The sequence below is a fragment of the Arvicanthis niloticus genome, chromosome 16 (genome assembly GCF_011762505.2).
Source record: "Arvicanthis niloticus isolate mArvNil1 chromosome 16, mArvNil1.pat.X, whole genome shotgun sequence".
In the NCBI taxonomy this organism is placed as follows: domain Eukaryota; kingdom Metazoa; phylum Chordata; class Mammalia; order Rodentia; family Muridae; genus Arvicanthis; species Arvicanthis niloticus.
Genome location: NC_047673.1, coordinates 61,357,759 through 61,376,231, shown reverse-complemented (window position 1 = coordinate 61,376,231; position 18,473 = coordinate 61,357,759). Strand labels below are relative to the sequence as shown.

Genomic DNA, 18,473 nt, shown 5'->3' with positions numbered 1-18,473 from the left:
ATAGCCAGCTGCCTGCATTGGGCTTAGTGAGCATAGTCTGTGTGGCATGTTTTGATCCACAGTGCCCACGGGAGTCAGGGTCACACTCTGATGACCAAGGATCACGCTCTGACATTCACACAGCAGAAGAAACCACTGACACACTTCCACCCCGTGCTCCCCCAGCCACCAACCTGGAACATAGTTCATAATTAAATCTCCTTCAGGCTCTTTCAATGAACACAAGAATTTTATTTTGTTTTGTTTTGGTTTTGAGACAGGGTCTTGCTATGTAGAACAGGCTGGCCTCAAACTCACAGAGATCCTCTTCTTGCCTCTGCCTCCCAAGGCTGGGATTAAATGCTTGCATGACCATGCCCCAGACATTGGAATTTTAGGCCAGAAGCTGTGCATCGAAACTTTCCCTGATATAATGTCCAAGATTCATAGAAAAGTCCTAACATAAAAAAGGGGCCTTGTTTTCCCCTTCAGAGGCTGTCCGCTCAAGTGAGAGGTCCTTCAGTTAAACAGAGATGGCATGGCTAGAGACTCCTAACCTAAACACCAACACCAAAGTGGGTGGACAAAGACTGTGGTAAACTCAGTCATGGGACGGCAGGCAGCCATAGAGAGGAACATGAGAGAGTGTCATTTGTAGCAAAACAGACAGAACTGAAGGACATCATGTTCAGTGAGTGAGTCGGCTGCACAGTGATGAACCATGCCCCTATAGTATCGCCGACTTAAAAGGATATGGAATTGTGAGGAACAGCTCGGGATAGAGACAATAGGTGGATGAAAAGACCAAGTTTGATGAACGTGTGTTACTTGCATGCTGAAAATATCTGTGGGTCCTCATTAATATATACAATTAATACATGTTAATAAAAACATATTATTTAAAAAATCTCAAAGAAGTTTTTGCTCAATACACGTAAGTATATATTTTTAAATTACAGCTTAAAATAGATCTTTAATTTTATTATTATTATATTATTATTACTATTACTGTGTATGAGTATGTCGCACATGGCAGGGGTGTTATCACCATGATGGTTGCCTTAGTGAGTTTGTGGCATCAGAGAGCAACTCTGAAGTTGATTCTCCACTTTCACCCTCTGGGTGCCAGGGATTGAACTCAGCCCATCGTGATGGAATAGCAAGTGCTGTTACCCACTGAGTCAGCTCTTTGGCCCATAATTTTTAAAAATATTGATCTTCATTATTTCTCTCTGTGTGTGCTTGCACACACGCCTGCGTGCGTGCGTGCGTGCGTGCGTGCGTGCGTGCAGGTATCTTCAAAGGCCAGAGGGCCTTTTGTGAGCCACGTGATGTGGAGCTAGGATGAACCAAACTGCTGCTGAGCCTTCTCTCCAGACCTCTGTTGTTGTTGTTGTTGTTGTTGTTTTTGGAGACAGGAATTCTCTGTATAGCCCTGGCTGTCTTGAACTCATTTTGTAGACCAGGCTGGCCTTGATCTCACAGAGATCTGCCTGACTTTGCCTCTTAAGCTCTGGGATTAAAGGTGTGCACAACTTCTGTTTGTTTGTTTTTTTAATAAAATTTGACACTAACATTTTCAGAATTGCTAAAGCATACATTGAAACCCTTATTTGGGAAATAACTGAACAAGGTATCTTCAAAGGCCTCATTGTGAAGCTGAAATGTGGCTGAGCAGTAAAGCCTCTGTCTTCCTGGAATCCCCCAGTGAGGCCTAGGGGCATGGCTAGGGGCGAGGCTCATGGTATAGCACTTGCCTCCAAGTCCTGGTTCTGTATCCAACACAGAGAAACAAGCTGTTTTCTGCTGCTGTTTTTGCTGAGTCTGTCTAGTGTCCCATGGAGTGAGGGAGGGCTCTCACCTCTAAGGTCTGACTGGAGCAAGGCTCCAGGCACAAGACAGGCTCACTAGACAGCTGTGGGCACTGTGGAGAGAGCCACTTCAGGGCAGAGGGTCTGGTAGCAAAGCAGGTGAATGCTAGCATGTCCTGATGTGTCAGGGAACTGAGTGAGCCAAGCATCTTAGCTGGGCATAGTGGTCATGACTGTTGTCCAAGCAGGAAATGGAGGCAGGAAGACAACACCGCACCAGCACGTTTGTCTACACATGGAGGCCCGTGTGGGCATCATGAGTATGTGTGTATGTGTTTGTGCCTGGGCACACATGTGGGTACATGTGCATGTGAATTTGAAGGCATGAGGTTGAGTCAGGAATAATCATTGACTTCTCTTCTACTTTATTCATTGAGGCAGGGTCTCTTAATCAAACACAGAGCTCACAGATGTGTCTCGCTAGCTAGCCAGAATGGTCCAGATTCTCTGTGACCTTGTTAGCTTTAACTGTCAATTTCACATAGCCTAGAGTCACCTGAGAAGCAAGTCTTAAGTGAAGGGTTGTCCAGATCAGACTGGTCTGTGGGCCTGTCCATGGGGCACTGTCTTGACTGTTAACTGCTGGAGGAGGGAGCCCACTGTGGGTGGCACTGCTCACTGGGCGTGTGGTTCTGGGGTTTATGAAAAAGCTTAGCTAATCAGGAGAAAGGAGAAACGGCATCCTCAGTGGTTCAGGCCTGTGGCTTGAATGAGAATGGCTCCCATAGGCCACCAGGGAGCGGTGAAAGGACTCTCATGATGTGTCTCTCAGCTATTCATGCAGCACCATGTCTGCCATGCATGCTGTCAGGCTCCCTGTTGTGCGGACAGTGGACTAAGTCTCTCAAACTATAAACAAGCGCCCTCCACCTTAACTGCTTTGCCATGGTCATGGCATCTCTTGACAATCACAATGGAACAGTGACTGAGACACTGCTGTATGTCCGTAGCCGAGTGAGTCCCCTAGTCAGAGGTCATGCTGTGTGCAATAGCCAACATGCTTGCCTTCAGTTCCTGCTTGAGTTCCCTCCCTGACTTCCCTCAGTGATGAACTGTGTGAGGCCTGGGGGTAGAAGCCAGATGAACCATTTCCTCCTCTGAGTTGCTTTTGGTCAAGTTTTTCTGTCACAGCAAAGGAAGAAATAAGAATAGCCTGTTCCCTGGGGCTAGGCTTGCAGCTAGGCGACAGTGTGTACAATGTTCATGTGTTCTGGGATGCAAACACTGGGTCCCTCACTTAAATCACTGAGGGACAGGTGATTTAAGCCCTGAACCAGCACCAGCCCTTTCTCTCTAGGCTCTCCTGAAACTCACTATGTAACCTAAGGCTGGCCTCAAACTCACAGGAATCCTCCTACCTCTGTGTCTCCTGAGTGCTGGGATTGAAGGCTGTGCCACCACCTGATCCCCGGGGGACTTTTTTTACCCACCATTTTGAGTCTCAGAGCAGGAGCTGCAGACAGGCTAACTATTCTGTGTAAGCCTTTGCAGTATGGATTATGGGCTATTACTCGAGGCTCACTGCTATGAAGACAGGACAGCATCCACCACATCCCAATAGTCTGTCACTCTCTACCACACAACACTTCGACCAGGTCATTCTTGGTCCTACAATGACTGCAGATCCTCTCAGAGCTAGCGACTGGCTCAAGGAGAAGAGTAGAGCCATTAGGACTAAGAGGCAGAGCCAAGGCTTTGATCCAAGTTCTTAGAGAAACGTGAGAAATGCAGGCTGATGCCAACCTGAGGGGAGTAGGCCTGAGAGCCCATGAAAAAAGCTGGGAGGAAAATGGAAGATGGTTGAGGGGAAGGCTGGGGTCCGCATGGCACCAGCAGAGAGGGTCAGTTGGCTTCAACCAGGCGAGTCATGGCTGCTTCACTGAAGCCCTGCCTTGGTAGGCTTTCAGAGTATGAGGCAGACCTGTGAGCGTTTATTTGATTTTGATTCCTTTCCATCTATGGCCACTGGTTCTGCATCCTGGGGGGCCTCTGCCGCAGCCAGCTCTTCCCTCTGCCTGGTCTTGACCAGCCACACTGCCTTCTTGAAGTTCTTGAGAGGGTCTTGCTGGGAGACTCTGGCTGACGGGCACTGGAAGCGCTCACGGATGAGATAGCCATGACTTGTGGGGGCCATGAAGCCGTTGGAGGTAGGGATGATTCGGTTGACCACGGCATGAACAAACTGGACAGCCAAGAGTGTGCCTGTGACCGGGAAAGGGCAAGCTGTGAGAAAATGGGGCCCAGAGATGGAAGGACATTGCAGCTCGAAAACACGGGGCCTGAATCTGATCCCTAGCACATATGGAAACATGGAAACTGCGGCATGTGGAGGTGCTCACTGGCAGTCCCAGTGCTCTGGAAGCAGAGATGGGTGCTCCCTGAGACTTCCTGTTTGGCCTAATCATTGGGCCCAAAGCCCACCGTCTCCAGCACATGATTACCAGCCAAGTATATGGGTAACGTCCACTGGGGCACTGTGTCCCTCATGGAGACGTAGGGACAAAGTGGTCTGCAGGCCATGTGTGGAGAGTGCTGTGGCAGCAGGCAGGTGGGTCCTGAAGACACCTCCTAAGCTGAGGGACCACTAAGACCCAAAATGACTCTTCCCCCCCAAATCAGAGCTTGGTCCTAGGGAAACAGCTCAGTAAGCATGGCAGTTAAGGTTTGGGTGTTTTGTTTTGCTTTGTTTTTTGTTTTTGTTTTGTTTTGTTTTGTTTTTGCCAACTTGGCATCAGCTTGGGTCATGTGGGAAGGAGGAGCATCAGTGAAGAAAATCTCATTGACCTGTGGGGTGGCCACAACTCACCTGTGCCACAGCTGGTGGTCCTGGGATCTATAGTACATCAGGCTGAGCAAGCCATAATAGCAAATCAGTAAGCAGCATCCTTCATGGCCTCTGCTTCAGTTCCTGCCTCCAACTTCCCTGAGTAATGGACTATAACCTTCAAGCCACATCAACCTGTTTCTACCCAAGTTGCTTTCAGTCAGGACATTTGTACAACAATAGAAAAGCAAACCTGGACTGTAGGTAAATGCCATGTTACAGAAGCTTCCAGACTTGATTTTGGATCCCCGGCACCTACACAAAAGCCAGGTGCAACAGCATGGACCTGTGATCCCAGGACAGGAAACACAGTTAGGGGTCAGTCCCTGGGGTCAATGGCCTGTCAGCCTTGTTGAGTAGGTGAGCCATATCTCAAAAAGTAACATGGAGAGCTAGGCATGGTGTTGCCCTCCTTTAATCCCAGCACTCTGGAAGCAAAAGTAGGCAGATCTTTGTGAGTTTGAGGCCAGTCTCATTTACAGAGTGAGTTCTGTAGCCAGTCTTTGCTATTTTATGGGTTCTTATTTTTTCCCACCCTTAATTTGCCCCCTATTTCACCCCAACACTAGATAGGAGAGAAAGAAGGATAGAGGAGGTGGAATGAGATGGGGAGGGAGAAGGAGAGTAGGAGAGAGGGAAAAAGGGAGAAAGGGAGAAAGAGAAAGAGGAGAGAGGGAGAGAGAAATCAATCCCTGAATCTAGTTTCTTCTTTGAGCATAACCACTGACAAATCGCAGCCAACCCCCTTGAAAAACCACCGACCACACCTATTGGGGCCCTAGCATTTATACACCCTTGGAAAAGTTCCCAGAATTCCAAATGTCACACAGTCGCAGAAACTATCTGTAGCTGGCAAAATAATGCCTCTGCTAGAGCACTAGGCAAGTCATGGTCAGCTGCTGCAGACAGTCTGAAGTAGCCTCACATCTCTACACATGGGGTTAAAATGATATAATATTTCTGTATTTTCAAAAGAAAACAAAATTCCAGAATTCTCATTATAAGTTCCAGGACAACCCGGGCTACAAAATGAGAGATCCTGTCTCAAAACAAACAGAGGCAGGAGGAGCTCTGAATTCAAGGCCAGCCTGGTCTACAGAACAAGTTCCAGGACAACCAGTCTACACAGTGAAATCCTGTCTTGATAAAAACTAAAACCAAACAAACAAATAGGCACATACACAACCACCCTCTCTGAAATAACAAAGAGAGTGATAGAAGACAATACCCAACCTCTACCCTTCACATAGATGTGCATACATGTCCAGGTGTACGAACAAGGCTATCCTCCAGCTCCAGATGCAGCACACACACACACACACACACACACACACACACACACACACGGGGGGGGGGGAGAATAAATAATAAAATAGGTTTCTGCATAGCTCAGCCTCGCCCCACACCAGCACTCACCGTCCAGCGTGCTCCAGACGGTGATGGAGTGGTCCTCCATGCCTGCAAACACATGCTTGTCATCCCTGGAGAAGCAAGCACACCGCACCCCTCTGCGGTAGGAGCTCTGTGAAAACAGGCCATGTGCGGTGCTGAGCGTGAGAGACATCCCCTGGCTCCAGCAGCATTTATGGTTGTTGTTTTGTACATGTATTTGGTTTATTTATTGGGGGTGGTGAGCTGTGTGCCATGGTGCTATGGGCAGGTCAGAGGACAGCTTGCAGCACTTGGGGCTCTCCTCACAGTGGGATTAGTGGGGATGGAACTCGGGCCCTCAAGCTTGGCCACAGATGCCTTTACCGGCTGAGTCCTCTCACTTGCCTGGCATCACCTGTTTAAGCCTTGGTCCAGAGCTGGTACTGATATTTTGGAAAACTGTGGAACCTTTGCCACATTTGTCCTCCTTGAAAGAAGTAGGTCACTGTGGTTAGGGTCTTGGAGCTTTGTCCACTGGCCTACATCCTGTTCACTCTCTGCTTCCTGATCCAGGTGTCAGGTGGAGGGAGTCCGGGCAGGCCATCTGCTACTGTGCCTTCTGCCACCTTAGGGTGTGTCTCCTCCACATAAATCCTTCCTCTTTTCAGTTGTCCCTCCTCCCCACCAGAGATTTAGTAACAAATTACACTGTGTGATCCTGTGTCCACACTGAGATATTCCCAGACTAGCCCTCACCTAGCCACCACCCCAACCTAGGCTCCATTGGAGGCGGAGCAGAACAAACCCCAGAGAGATGGACGAATAAACTTGCCAAAGAGCAAGATCTGTCTTCATGAGGGTGACAGCATCAGGGCTATTGGAGTGAAAAACCAGTTCACAAGCATGTGCGTGGGTATAAGGATGCATGTGTGTGTGTGTGCTTGTGTGCTTGTGTAAGTATTTGTGTGCCTATGTATACATGCATGCACAGTGTGTATGAGTGTGCACATGTATCTGTGTATGTGTATGCATGCAAGTGTGTGTGTGTGTGTGTGTGTGTGATAGCCTTATTAGGAATGCCTTCTTCCTTATTTGAGACTGGGTATCTCTCATTGGCTTAGTGCTCACCCATTAAGCTAGCCAGATTTTCCTTTGTTACATTGAGACAAGAGACAAGAGCAAATTGTGTAGCTCAGGCTATCTCAGACATGATCCCAAGCTTCCAGGTGAAAAGAGAAGGCATGCTTACAATCCCAGCTTTGGGAAGATATGGACAGGAGCACCCTGTCCCCTGGCCAAACAGGAGAAGCCCAGGCCCCAGTGAGAGACTCTGACCCCAAACAGGATGAGGAATGATATCCTAGATTGACCTCTATCCACCACCCACACTGCAAAGATGTCCACTCACAACTACAAATAGTGCATACACATGAAGAAAGCAAGAAGTGAGGGAAGAATTAAGGAAGGAACCCAGGATGGGTGTCAACGGCCCAGGCCACCCACCTCGTAGCTCATCTCGAGCGTTCCCCTGCAAGCTTGCAGGTCCCAGAGGCACAGCAACGCGTCCTCAGCCCCGCTCACTGCTAGCTGCTCTGCGTGGCTGACCTCCACACAGCTCACCCTGCTCCCATGGGCCTCCAGAGGGAACACTTTAGACCGCACACAGTCGTACAGGAAGAGGCTGCCGTTGTTCATGCCATAGACCACACGGTAGTCGCCCAGGACAGCCACACTCGCTATGGTCTCCGGCAGCTGGGTGTAAAAGGTGTAGGTGGGGCCTTCAATGACAGGACACGGGTCCCCAGGGCTGATGTCAAGCACCAGGACAATGTTGTCGTAGGCAATGGCCAGCCGACCCTCACTCTTGCTCAGAGACATGCAGTTGACAGCTTTGCGTGCCTCAGGTGGGGGGATGCATAGCACATCTTGCCTGGAGTTCAGGGGGAACACAAGCACGATCCCAGAAACCAGGCCTGTGAAGAGGAGCTTGGCCTGCTCCGCCACCTCCAGACAGCGGACCTCATTGGATGTGTCCAGGGAATCTTGCTCCTCACCTGTGCAGGGAGAAAAGAGTCAAGGGTGGGCTGGCTAGTTTTTCTCAATTTTTAAAAAATTACTACTATTTATATGTATGTGGCAGTCAGAAGACAACTTGTGGGAATCAGTTCTCCCTTTCCACCATGTGTGGGTCCTTCAGGCTGGGCTGGCCTTAGCTTTCTTAGTTTAATGATTTTAGTGTCTGACCCCTACGGTTCAACTTGGATGATGTAAACTTTCCTGACTCCACCCAAACCTGGAAAGCGCCCCTGTACCCATGTGCATGTTCAGTCAGCTTTGAGGCAAATGGAAGGAAGCTGGGGCTTGAGGCATGGTCAGTAGGCACTGGGGGCAGGGGTGGGGCGGCAGGGGTTGGGGCCTTTAGCTCTCACAGGCTGGACAGGCACCTGAAACTCCCTGTTTCCAGGAGGGGTGGTTATGCTCAGCAGGATATGACGGCAGAACCGAGGTTTGTGCATGTTTCACAAGACTACACAGTTGTCCTGGCCCAGCTCAGGAACTGTAGACCCTGGGGAAGAGCAGGCTTTACCCCTGCTGGGCCAGCACAGGGGCTACTACTGTCTTCAGTATCCTCCACTGCACCCTCGACTAGCCCTAGGTTAAATTTTGAGGCAGGATGTCATGATGCTATTCCATTTTAAAACATTCCCTTCTGATAGGAGAATGGAGGTGGCCGCCGTGAGCTGCCTACAAAAGCTTCACAGAGCTCCACGGAGTGGCTGGGAGCTAGATGGGATTTGGGGTGATGCAGCTGGACCCCTGTCCCACACTCATGTTCCTGTAACTCCGGCAGACTCTTTGGTCTTCCTAGATCAACTCCAGTACACTTCTCTTTGATGCGGTTGCCCTTTGTATCTGGGATGAACAGAAATAGATGCCCAGGAAAAGTCAGGCAACATAGGACCTCGCTAATACCCAAGCTGGTCTCCAGCTCTTTATCCTCCTGCCTCAGCTTCCCCGTAACTGTGCTTACAGCATGGTGCCTGACAAGCGTGATTTGCATCTCATCTAATTGAAATGAAAATGTCCTCATTCCACCATTTGGTCTAACCCTCATACAGCTGTCCCAGTGACTGACACACTCCCTCCTCTCTGTCACATCCTGTGATCATGGGCTGAATGTTTGAGTCCCCCACGCCTCACCATATTCGATGTTGAATTCCATCTTGGGCCTGGAGAGATGGTTCAGTGGTTAAGAGCACTAGCTCATCTTGCAAGGAACCTGGGTTCAGTTCCCAGCACCCACATTACAGCTCACAGGTGCCTAGGCTTCCAGCAACAGGGAATCTGACATGCTCTTCAGAGTTCCTTATGCACCAGGCACACGCATAAACCATATACATACATGCAGGCACAACACTTATACACACAAAAAATTTAATTAATTAATTAAGAAAGAAAGAAATTCCATTTACAATATGATGATATTGGGAGGTGTGGTTTGGGGAGTTGATTAGATTTCTGGGGTGGATCCCTCAGAAAAGAGGTTAGTGCTCTTACTAAAAAACAAAAAACAAGCCAGGCAGTGGTGGCGTGTCTTTAATCCCAGTACTTGGGAGGCAGAGGCAGGAGGATTTCTGAGTTTGAGGCCAGCCTGCTGTACAGAGTGAGTTCCAGGACAGCCAGGGCTACACAGAGAAACCCTGTCTCGAAAACAAAAACAAACAAACAAACAAAAAAGACAAAAACAAAAAAAACCCAGAGCATTGCCTTGTTGAGCCAAACAGACACAACAAAAAGATATCTATGAACCAAAAGTGAGGGCTCACCAGACCTCAGACCTCTAGCACCTCTGTCTTGGGAGTTCTTGTCATGCATTTGTGTGTGTGCGCGCACCAAAGAGTGACAGTAGGATTCTTCTAGTGCTTTTCAACCTCTTTGTAAATACGTGTGTGGTGTGTGCATGTTCACATGAACATAGGTGCAGATGTGTATGTTCACGTGAGCATAGGTGCACGTGAGTGTGTGTGTGTGTGTGTGTGTGTGTGTGTGTGTGTGTGTGATGTGTATGTCCATATAGTGTGGAGGACAAGGCTGTAGTTGGAAGTCTTCCTCCGTGCTTTTCCACCTTATTCCCTGAGGCAGGGTCTCTTGATTGAACCCAGAGCTAGTGAAGTTAGCCAGCTTGCTCTGGGGACTCCCTGCTGGAATTGGAACCTAGCGTTTACATGGAAGTAAGGATCTGAAGTCAAGTCTGAATGCTCGCAGAGCAAGCACTTTACTTATGGGGTCATCTCCCTGCTCTCTTTTGTTTTTGAGACAGAATTTGTAGTTTTATCTTGAACTCCTGACTTTTTAGGTTTACTGCCCCCATAGAGTCAAATCCTGGCTCTCATCTTGGACTTCTGCCTCCAGAATTGTAAGTCTAGTGAGCACAGTGATTTCAGATCTTACCATACAGACTCTAGTCATCTCTCACAAACCTTCTGCCAAGTCCCAAATCGTGACTTTGTTTTTGTCCCCAACCTTAGGGAAGTAGACGTAGCTGCCATGGTGGGACACTGCAGCAAGGCCCGTGCGGTCCAGAAATGGAGTCGGCGACTGCAGCTTCTGAGTGGACCTAAGATCCCAGACCTTGAAAGATGAAGATTTCCAGGACGCAGACACCACCAGAGTTCCACCCCGGACCAGCAGGCTTGCAGGGGTGCCCATGCCCTCAAGGACATTCAGCAAGGTCCCCTGTTCTGACAGACTCCACACCTGAGGAGAGTCAAGAACAGAAGGACAGGTCTGCCCTGGGTGCATGCTTCAGCTTCTCATTGGCCTCTGCTAAATGTGGAGGCTCTGGTTCTGGGGTCCTCACCATCCCTGACAGCCAAAGACTTCCTGGGGCCTCAGCATTCTCACAGGATGTCCTGTGGAACTCCTGGCAATCGGGGTTGGGGTGGTAGTGCTTGAGGGGGAACCCTACAGAGTCTCTTAGAGGTCTGGAACAGCAAACTATCTTCATAGCAATTCTAAGTACTGGCCTGTATGCATAGGACATGGCAGATTCTGCAGGAGCTAGATGAGTGAGATTATAGTTCATATGTGCACGTGGGCAGATGGCTTAGCTACTGTGAGTACAAGCTGCTCTTGCAGAGAACCCCGTTCAGTTCCCAGCACCCACATGATGGCTCATAGTCACCTGTAACTCCAGCCCATATGGATCTACTCTCTACTACCACTGAGGGCACTGGGCATGCACAGAGTGCACAGACAGACATGTGGGCAAGATGTTCATCCACATAAAATAATAATAACAAGAACAGTGATAAAAGTTTCTGATGGGAAAACTGTCATTGTGTGAACATGTCACGTTATGTGTTCCACAGTTATGTGTTCTTGGATTGCCTCCATTTGTTTGTTTTTGAAACAGGTTGTCATGCTGCCCAGACCAGCCTTGAACTTGCCGTGTAGCTGAGAGAGGCCGGGACCACCACAACCAGCTTCATCTCCTCACTTTCACCCCAAGGTTCCTGGGTTGGACCATTGGTCCCAGGTTGACATAAGAGGTGATGGGACATTAAAAGGCAGAGACTAGTGGGAGGCAGTTGAGTCATGTGGGGTGACATCCTAGGAAAGGATTAAATAGTTGACTGTGGTTGAGCACACCACAAAAGTAGAGGGTGAAGCATAAAAGGTCAACCTCGGCTCCATAGCAAATTTGAAGCTAGCCTGGGCTACATGAGACTCTGTTTCCAAAAATGAAGGGGAGGGTATTAGGTAGTTGTTGTCAAGTTAGTCCCAGGAGAGGGGTCTGTTACAGGTAGGCAGGGCTGCTCCCTGTTTTCTGACCTCCCATTCCTAAGTGTGACCACTCCTTCGCACTGGCTCACACCATTTGCCCTGATGTTGACAAGGAAGCTGCACCGGAACTGGTACACTTCTGTGCAGTCAAGTCAACTTCCAAAAAGTGTGGGCTAGATAAACCTTTCTTCTTTATATAGTTTCCAGCCTCAGGAATATCATTATTGTAACAGAAAATGCAACCCTAATATTGGCATATATGTATACTACCTATAATAAGTAAATGTTTCTACATAAATGAACTCTGTTGGTTCTCAAGACTCTCTAAGATTGTAGAGAGGTTCTGAGAGCAAGATGCTGGGAACCCATAGTCCCTACCTTTATGTTCTCACCAGCATTGACAACTGAGACTGCCCACCCTTGTGACCCTGGAGGCCTCCATCCTGAGTTTTCAGTTCTAGTTGGGAATGCCGCCTGCTTTGTGAAACATTCCAGGTTTGCTACTGGGTGGAGGATGCCAGCATCCCACACATTCCCTCTAAACAATCCTGTCTGGGTCTGAGTTCATCTGGTTTCTGTGTGGAATGTACATAGCAGGTGTAAGGGATCCAGCACTCAGAGGTTGGAATTCTGAATACACCCTCACCTGGATAAGTGCATCCCGGGACCCTGTGATGATCAGATTGTTCTCGGGACCCAAGACTGCTGTCTCCACCACGTCCTCGTGTTCCAGATCCGTAGCCATGAACCGGTGGAAGCTTTGCGAGTCAGCCAAAAAAATCCGCACAGATCTTCCGAAGCCTGTGGTGCCACAGGACCCAGTTAGGCTTCTCAGCCTGGCAGAGCCTGAGAGCAGTTACTCAATCCTTGGGACCCTCTAGATCACCTACTGTGTCTCAGGTGAGGGATGCAGAAAGGCCAGGGGTGGGGGGACAGTTCCACCTCAAACAGCAGATGTGTGTGGGAGGTGAGGTCACTGAGCTGTAGGGAAACTCAAGAAAGTCCCTGGTATCTCAGTGCACTGAGCTCCCTCAGGGCCAGCACCGTGACGGGGAACCACTGTTCAGATGCTGCAGCTTATAAGAGGCATTGACTTTCTCCAGCTTAAAAAGATGGTTACATTCTGTGTGTGTGTGTGTGTGTGTGTGTGTGTGTGTGTGTGTGTGTGTGTGTGCACGATTCACTATTGTGCAACATGCAGGTCAAAGGACAACCTGTGAGAGTGGTATCTCTCCTTCTAGGGGTCAAACTCAGCTCATCAGGTTTGGCAGCGAGCACTTTTACCCACCGAACTCTCTCACTGACCCTACTTTCTCTATCCCCTGAGTGTGGGTGCGTGCCATGAGCCTGGGCTAGCCCCACTAGCCTCCTGTCCCTCCTTCCCACAGCAGGCACACCTGCCACTCTACCCCAGCATTTACAAACTGGAGATTGGTACTGTACAGTGAATACTTTTACCCCCGGAACCATTCCTCAGCCCTAGCTTCCCCATCTATACATAAGAGTACAGAGTGTGGGCTTCAAGGCCGGCATGGGAGAGCAGCAGAATCAGTGTGCCTATCACCGAGGACAGTTCCAACAACTGCAAACACACAGGTTTTCACACCACAGACACACACACAATACACACACATACACACATACATACACATACACCACACACATACACACACCACACACACACACACACAACACACAAAAACATACCACACACAAAAACATACCACACACACACCATACACACTTACCACACACATAACACACATAGACCACACACACACACACCACACACATACCACATACACACACATATACACACATACCACACACAAACCACATACACACACCACACACATACCACACACATACACATATACACATATACCACACACAAACCACACATACACCACACACATAACACACACATCACACACACAGACCACACACACACACCACACCACACACACCACACATACCACATACACACACCACACACACACAAACACACACACACGACACCATGTGAAGGCTTCACTGTGGAATTTCTGGATGTGTGCCTCAGGCTTATCTTCCCTGAACCCCCCAAACCATCACCATCCCAAGTTGAGCCAGCTGGAAGTCAGGAGCCAGTATTTTTGCTGTTTGTTTGTCTTGTAGCTCAGGCCAACTCCAAACTCCCTATGTAGCCAAGAATGATTCTGAATTCCCAATCCTCCTGCCTCTACCTTCCAAATGCTGGGATGACAGCCATGCATCACCATGCCTGGTTTATGCAGTGCTGGGAACGGAACCCAGGACTTCCTGCATGCTAGGCAGGCGCTCTAACATGGACCATAAGCACTCCACCTACTGAAATCCAAGCGTGCACCAAAGCTAGATACAAACACTCTACTCACTGAGCTGTAAGTGCTCACCTGAGGCCATACATTCTACACTGAGCCAGACCCTCTGCTTCAAGCCTGTCCCTTGCCTCTCCACACCCTCAGTGGAATTACCTCTATCCTGGGATCCTTGAATACTGGTCTCCCAAGAAAGAATGTTTCAGGAGTCTATCTGGTGAAACACATCGTGGCATTCACCATATTTGTGGTCTAATCTTGGACACTAAATAAATGACCTTTTGGGGTCTGCGAGCTGATTCTGCAGTTAAAGGCACTTGCCACCAAGCCTAACGACCTGAGTCCCATCCCTGGGATTCACATGGTAGAGGGGGAGAACAGGCTCCCTGGAATTGTCCTCTGACCTCACACAAGCACACCCCCTCAAACACAATCAATCAGCCGAGTAAAAGGTACAACCAGCAGGCCTGAGCCCCACACCCAGCACTGTGCAGCCTCAGCCCTGGCCTGGTTCTGGGGACAAGTCTTCTCAGCCCTTATCTGAGAGCTTCCTCCCTGTTAATCATGATCTCTGTGTGTCTCAGTGTTTCTCAAAGTAACGAAGTGAGTTCCTGTGGGAGTTGGACACAGACTCCATTGCATCTTAGGAGGGACTGGAGACCAAGGTCAGCCTCATGGTCAGTCATCAATGCCAACGTGACCAACTCTGGGCAGCAAACTCACTGTCAGGGTTTGAGAGAGTGCTTCTGACTGGGGGTGCAGCACACACATTGCCTCCTGCCACTGCTAAGAGACAGCGCTCATCCCTGGCACCACACTGCAAAAGGAGAAGCAGAAATCCTTACCTGTGTTTGTATGTCTATGTATGTGGGGCACACACAGACACACAGGCACGCACACACTGTCACGTGTACCTCTGCCAAGGCTGCAGGTTATTACTGGTTGTCATGGAGGTGGGTGTCACACTGAACCTGAGCGCTTGGCATCTCGGGATATGTTAGTAGCATCTACCTGTCTCCATTGCCCCAGCACTGGCCTAGAACCTTGTACTTGGGGCTGGAGAGATGGCTCAGTGGTTAGGAGCACTGGTTGCTCTTCCAGGTGTCCTGAGTTCAGTCCCCAGCACCCACGTGGTGTCTCACAACCAACAAGCTATTAAAAAGGGATCTGATGCCCTCTGCTTGCGTGTAGTTGTACATGTAACAGAACACTCATACATTCAATAAATAAATAAATAAATAAAAATACCAAAACCTTGTACTTGCTTATAATCACGTTACCCAGTGAGCCATCTCCTGGGCCTACCTGATTTTTTGAGACAGGGTCTCTCACAGGTCTGGGGCCCACGATTAACTAAGCTGACTGACAGCAGGGGTGGGGTGACTAGTGATTCACAGAGATGATCATCTCAGGAGCAGCACCCTACAACTCTGTCACCCTTAAAAACTAATCACTGCTGATACTACCCAAGTCAGAGTCAGACTGGCTCCCTCTGCAATAGTCAGGTTCCTTCAAACTGAGAAAGAGAAACAGCATGGCACGCTGACTCCCAGGCTCGTGGTGCACACTATACCTGAGAGCCAACCTGGTACACGTAGGGTGTGCCTCAGTCCTCACCTCAGCCTCAACTCCTGTGTGTCCTTGTCTCTCCTCCTGTCATCCCCGCTTCCTGTGACAAGCCTGCCACCTGAGCCACTGGCAGCCCATGTAAGCAGGACAGGTGGTCTGATTACAGTCACTCAGTGCAGCTGCCATCCCAAGTTCCAGGCCTAGGGCCCACAGGATGGAAGGAGAGAGCTTATTGGTCTTCTTCTGACCTCCACATATGCACACACGCAAACATACGCAAACACACACAGACATACACAAACACACATAGACACACACATATGCACACACACAAATACACTCACATACACACAAACACACATGCAAGCACACATGCACACACACAATGTAAAAATAGTTTATAAAACAAAGGTACAGAGAATAGTGGTGGCCACCGTTGGGAAGGAAGAATGGAGCAGGGAGGCAGGGAGGCAGGGAGGCAGGGAGGCAGGGAGGCAGGGAGGCAGGGAGGCAGGGAGGCAGGGAGGCAGGGAGGCAGGGAGGCAGAGAGGCAGGGAGGCAGGGAGGCAGGGAGGCAGGGAGGCAGGGAGGCAGGGAGGCAGGGAGGCAGGGAGGCAGGGAGGCAGGGAGGCAGGGAGGCAGGGAGGCAGGGAGGCAGGGAGGCAGGGAGGCAGGGAGGCGACAGGTACCAGGTCTCACCCAGCCTCCAGCCAAATCTTACTTCGCTTCTCTACCCTCAATGAAAAATGAAAGCTACCTGCTGCAAGAAGGGAATCATCTTCAGAAACCACCAGGAACCCTACAGCTTCTGGGAGCTTCTCCAGCAGCCTGTCCTCTCCAGCGGAGACCTGTGCAGCAGGGCATGGCAAGCATCAGACCATGCAGAGCGGTGGGCTTCTGAGCTGGCATGTGACTTGTCCCCACAGCAGGCTCTGTCACACTGAGGGGTTCCTTAACCCTCAGTGTCTCCATTTCACTATTAAACAAGAGGGGACACCAGATGCCCTCTCCAGGAGTGATGGGCTACAGTGTGTGTGGAACTGTCTGCACAGCCTGAGGTAACCACTGTTCTGCACACGGTGACAGTATGGTTGTAGCTGTGCGAGCATCTAAGGAACCCCAGAACTCAGTGAGATAGACATGGATTTGGAGTAAACTAGACCAGGTGGCCCATGCCTGTCACCCCAGCCCCGAAGGGATGGAGGCAGGAGAGTCACCCTAAGCTACACAGAGAGTTGAGGCCAGCCTGGACTACATGAGACCCTGTCTCAAAAATAGGTGACTGTTTATTTCTTCCTTCCATTCTCTTCAAATTTATTTTGAGACAGGGTCTCACTGTGTAGCCCTGGCTGTCCTGGAACTCACAGTGTTAGGATTACAGGTTGTACCACCATGCCTAGTTCCTTATCTAACCTCTTGCTGTCATGCCAGCCACATCCCCTTCTTCAGACACAACTATGAGCCCATGTGTGCTCACCTCTCCACACTCAGAATGTTAATCTGTGTTCTAACAAACGGGGAGCAGGCACCCCCAAACACTGTTCTAAGCCACACAACTTGAGGAAGAACGTTTGTCTTGGCTCCTAGCCTCAGGTCGCACCCCTCTCCCCTGTAGGGAAGGCACTGATGCTTGGAGGGTGCCCATGCTTCATGGGTTGGTAACTTCTTAGCGGAACACAGAACCAGAAGTAGCTACACCTTCCAGCTCTACTCCCAGTGACAAACTTGTAGCTGAGCCCAATGTGTGGAAGGCTCCACTGCCTCGCAACACAGCACCAGCAGCTGGGGACCAAGTGTTTAACCACATGGGCCCATGGGGTGAGGGGACGAGTCACAGCTAGTCCACTGTACGGAGCAGAGACCATGGCCGGACCTGCAGTGGGACAGCTCTGTGGTGACTGTTCACAGGGCCATCAACAGTAGGCATAAGGAATTTTGCTTATGTGTGCACACAGGTGCACTCAGAGGACAGAAGAGGATGGCTGGGTTCCCTGGAGCTCAGAAGGTGGAGAGCCACCCAGTGTGGATTCTGGGAACTGAACACAGGGCCTCCACAAGAGCAGCAAGCCACTCTTAACCACATCTCCAGCCCTTGTGATGGTTTTAATGTCAACTTGACACAATGAAGAACCCAGGGAGGAGTGTTAATCAGGGATTATCTGGATCAGGCTGTCCTGTGGGCATCTGAGGGTGGCTGGTAACTGCTGTGGGAAGACATGACCTTGACAGGGGCTGGGTAGACTGGATGAAGGGAGGGAATCTACTGCCAGCACCCAGGCCTTCATCCTCAGGGCTCCTGCTCCTGACTATGGCCATGTGTGATCAGCTGTTCCAAGTTCCTGCCTCTTTACTTGTCTTCCGTGACAAAACGCAACCTGGAACTGAGAGCTGATTAAACCTCTTTCTCCCCCAGTTGCTCTTGAAGGATTTTTTTCATCACAGCACCAGATATGGAAACTGGGCAGCCAAAATAAAGGCAAAGGTGGCTTTGCACCTCCCAAGTTCTGAGACGTCTGTACACTGTGTGAGGTGTGCGTGGAAGTCAGAAGTTAACTCAGTGTCTCTCCTCTATCACTCCAACTTATTATTAATTATTCATTTTATTTTATACGCATATGTGTATGTCTACATGTATCTATGTGTGCCACATGCATGCAATGCCAAGAGAGGCCAGAAGGGGCATCAGATACACTGGAAATGGAGTTACAATTTTTATCCAATATATAGGTGCTA

The 18,473-nt window shown here is 49.6% G+C and overlaps 1 protein-coding gene across 7 annotated transcripts in view; it reads right to left on the bottom strand.

Moving 5' to 3' along the window:
- Window positions 1-210: 210 nt before the first annotated feature.
- Window positions 211-18,473, bottom strand: part of Nwd1 (NACHT and WD repeat domain containing 1) — a 59,602-nt gene continuing 41,339 nt past the window's right edge. For 6 of the 7 annotated variants that reach the window (XM_076914463.1, XM_076914461.1, XM_076914460.1 and 3 more), the window contains 7 exons: window positions 16,498-16,588; window positions 12,479-12,633; window positions 10,527-10,803; window positions 7,549-8,099; window positions 6,091-6,196; window positions 4,868-4,960; window positions 211-4,052 (listed from right to left, as the gene is read on the bottom strand). In XM_076914463.1, the coding sequence (XP_076770578.1) occupies window positions 3,754-4,052; window positions 4,868-4,960; window positions 6,091-6,196; window positions 7,549-8,099; window positions 10,527-10,803; window positions 12,479-12,633; window positions 16,498-16,588 (1,572 nt within the window). In that variant the 3' untranslated portion in view covers window positions 211-3,753. The remainder of the gene's footprint in view (window positions 4,053-4,867; window positions 4,961-6,090; window positions 6,197-7,548; window positions 8,100-10,526; window positions 10,804-12,478; window positions 12,634-16,497; window positions 16,589-18,473) is intronic. The other variant, XM_076914458.1, reaches the window with a different exon arrangement.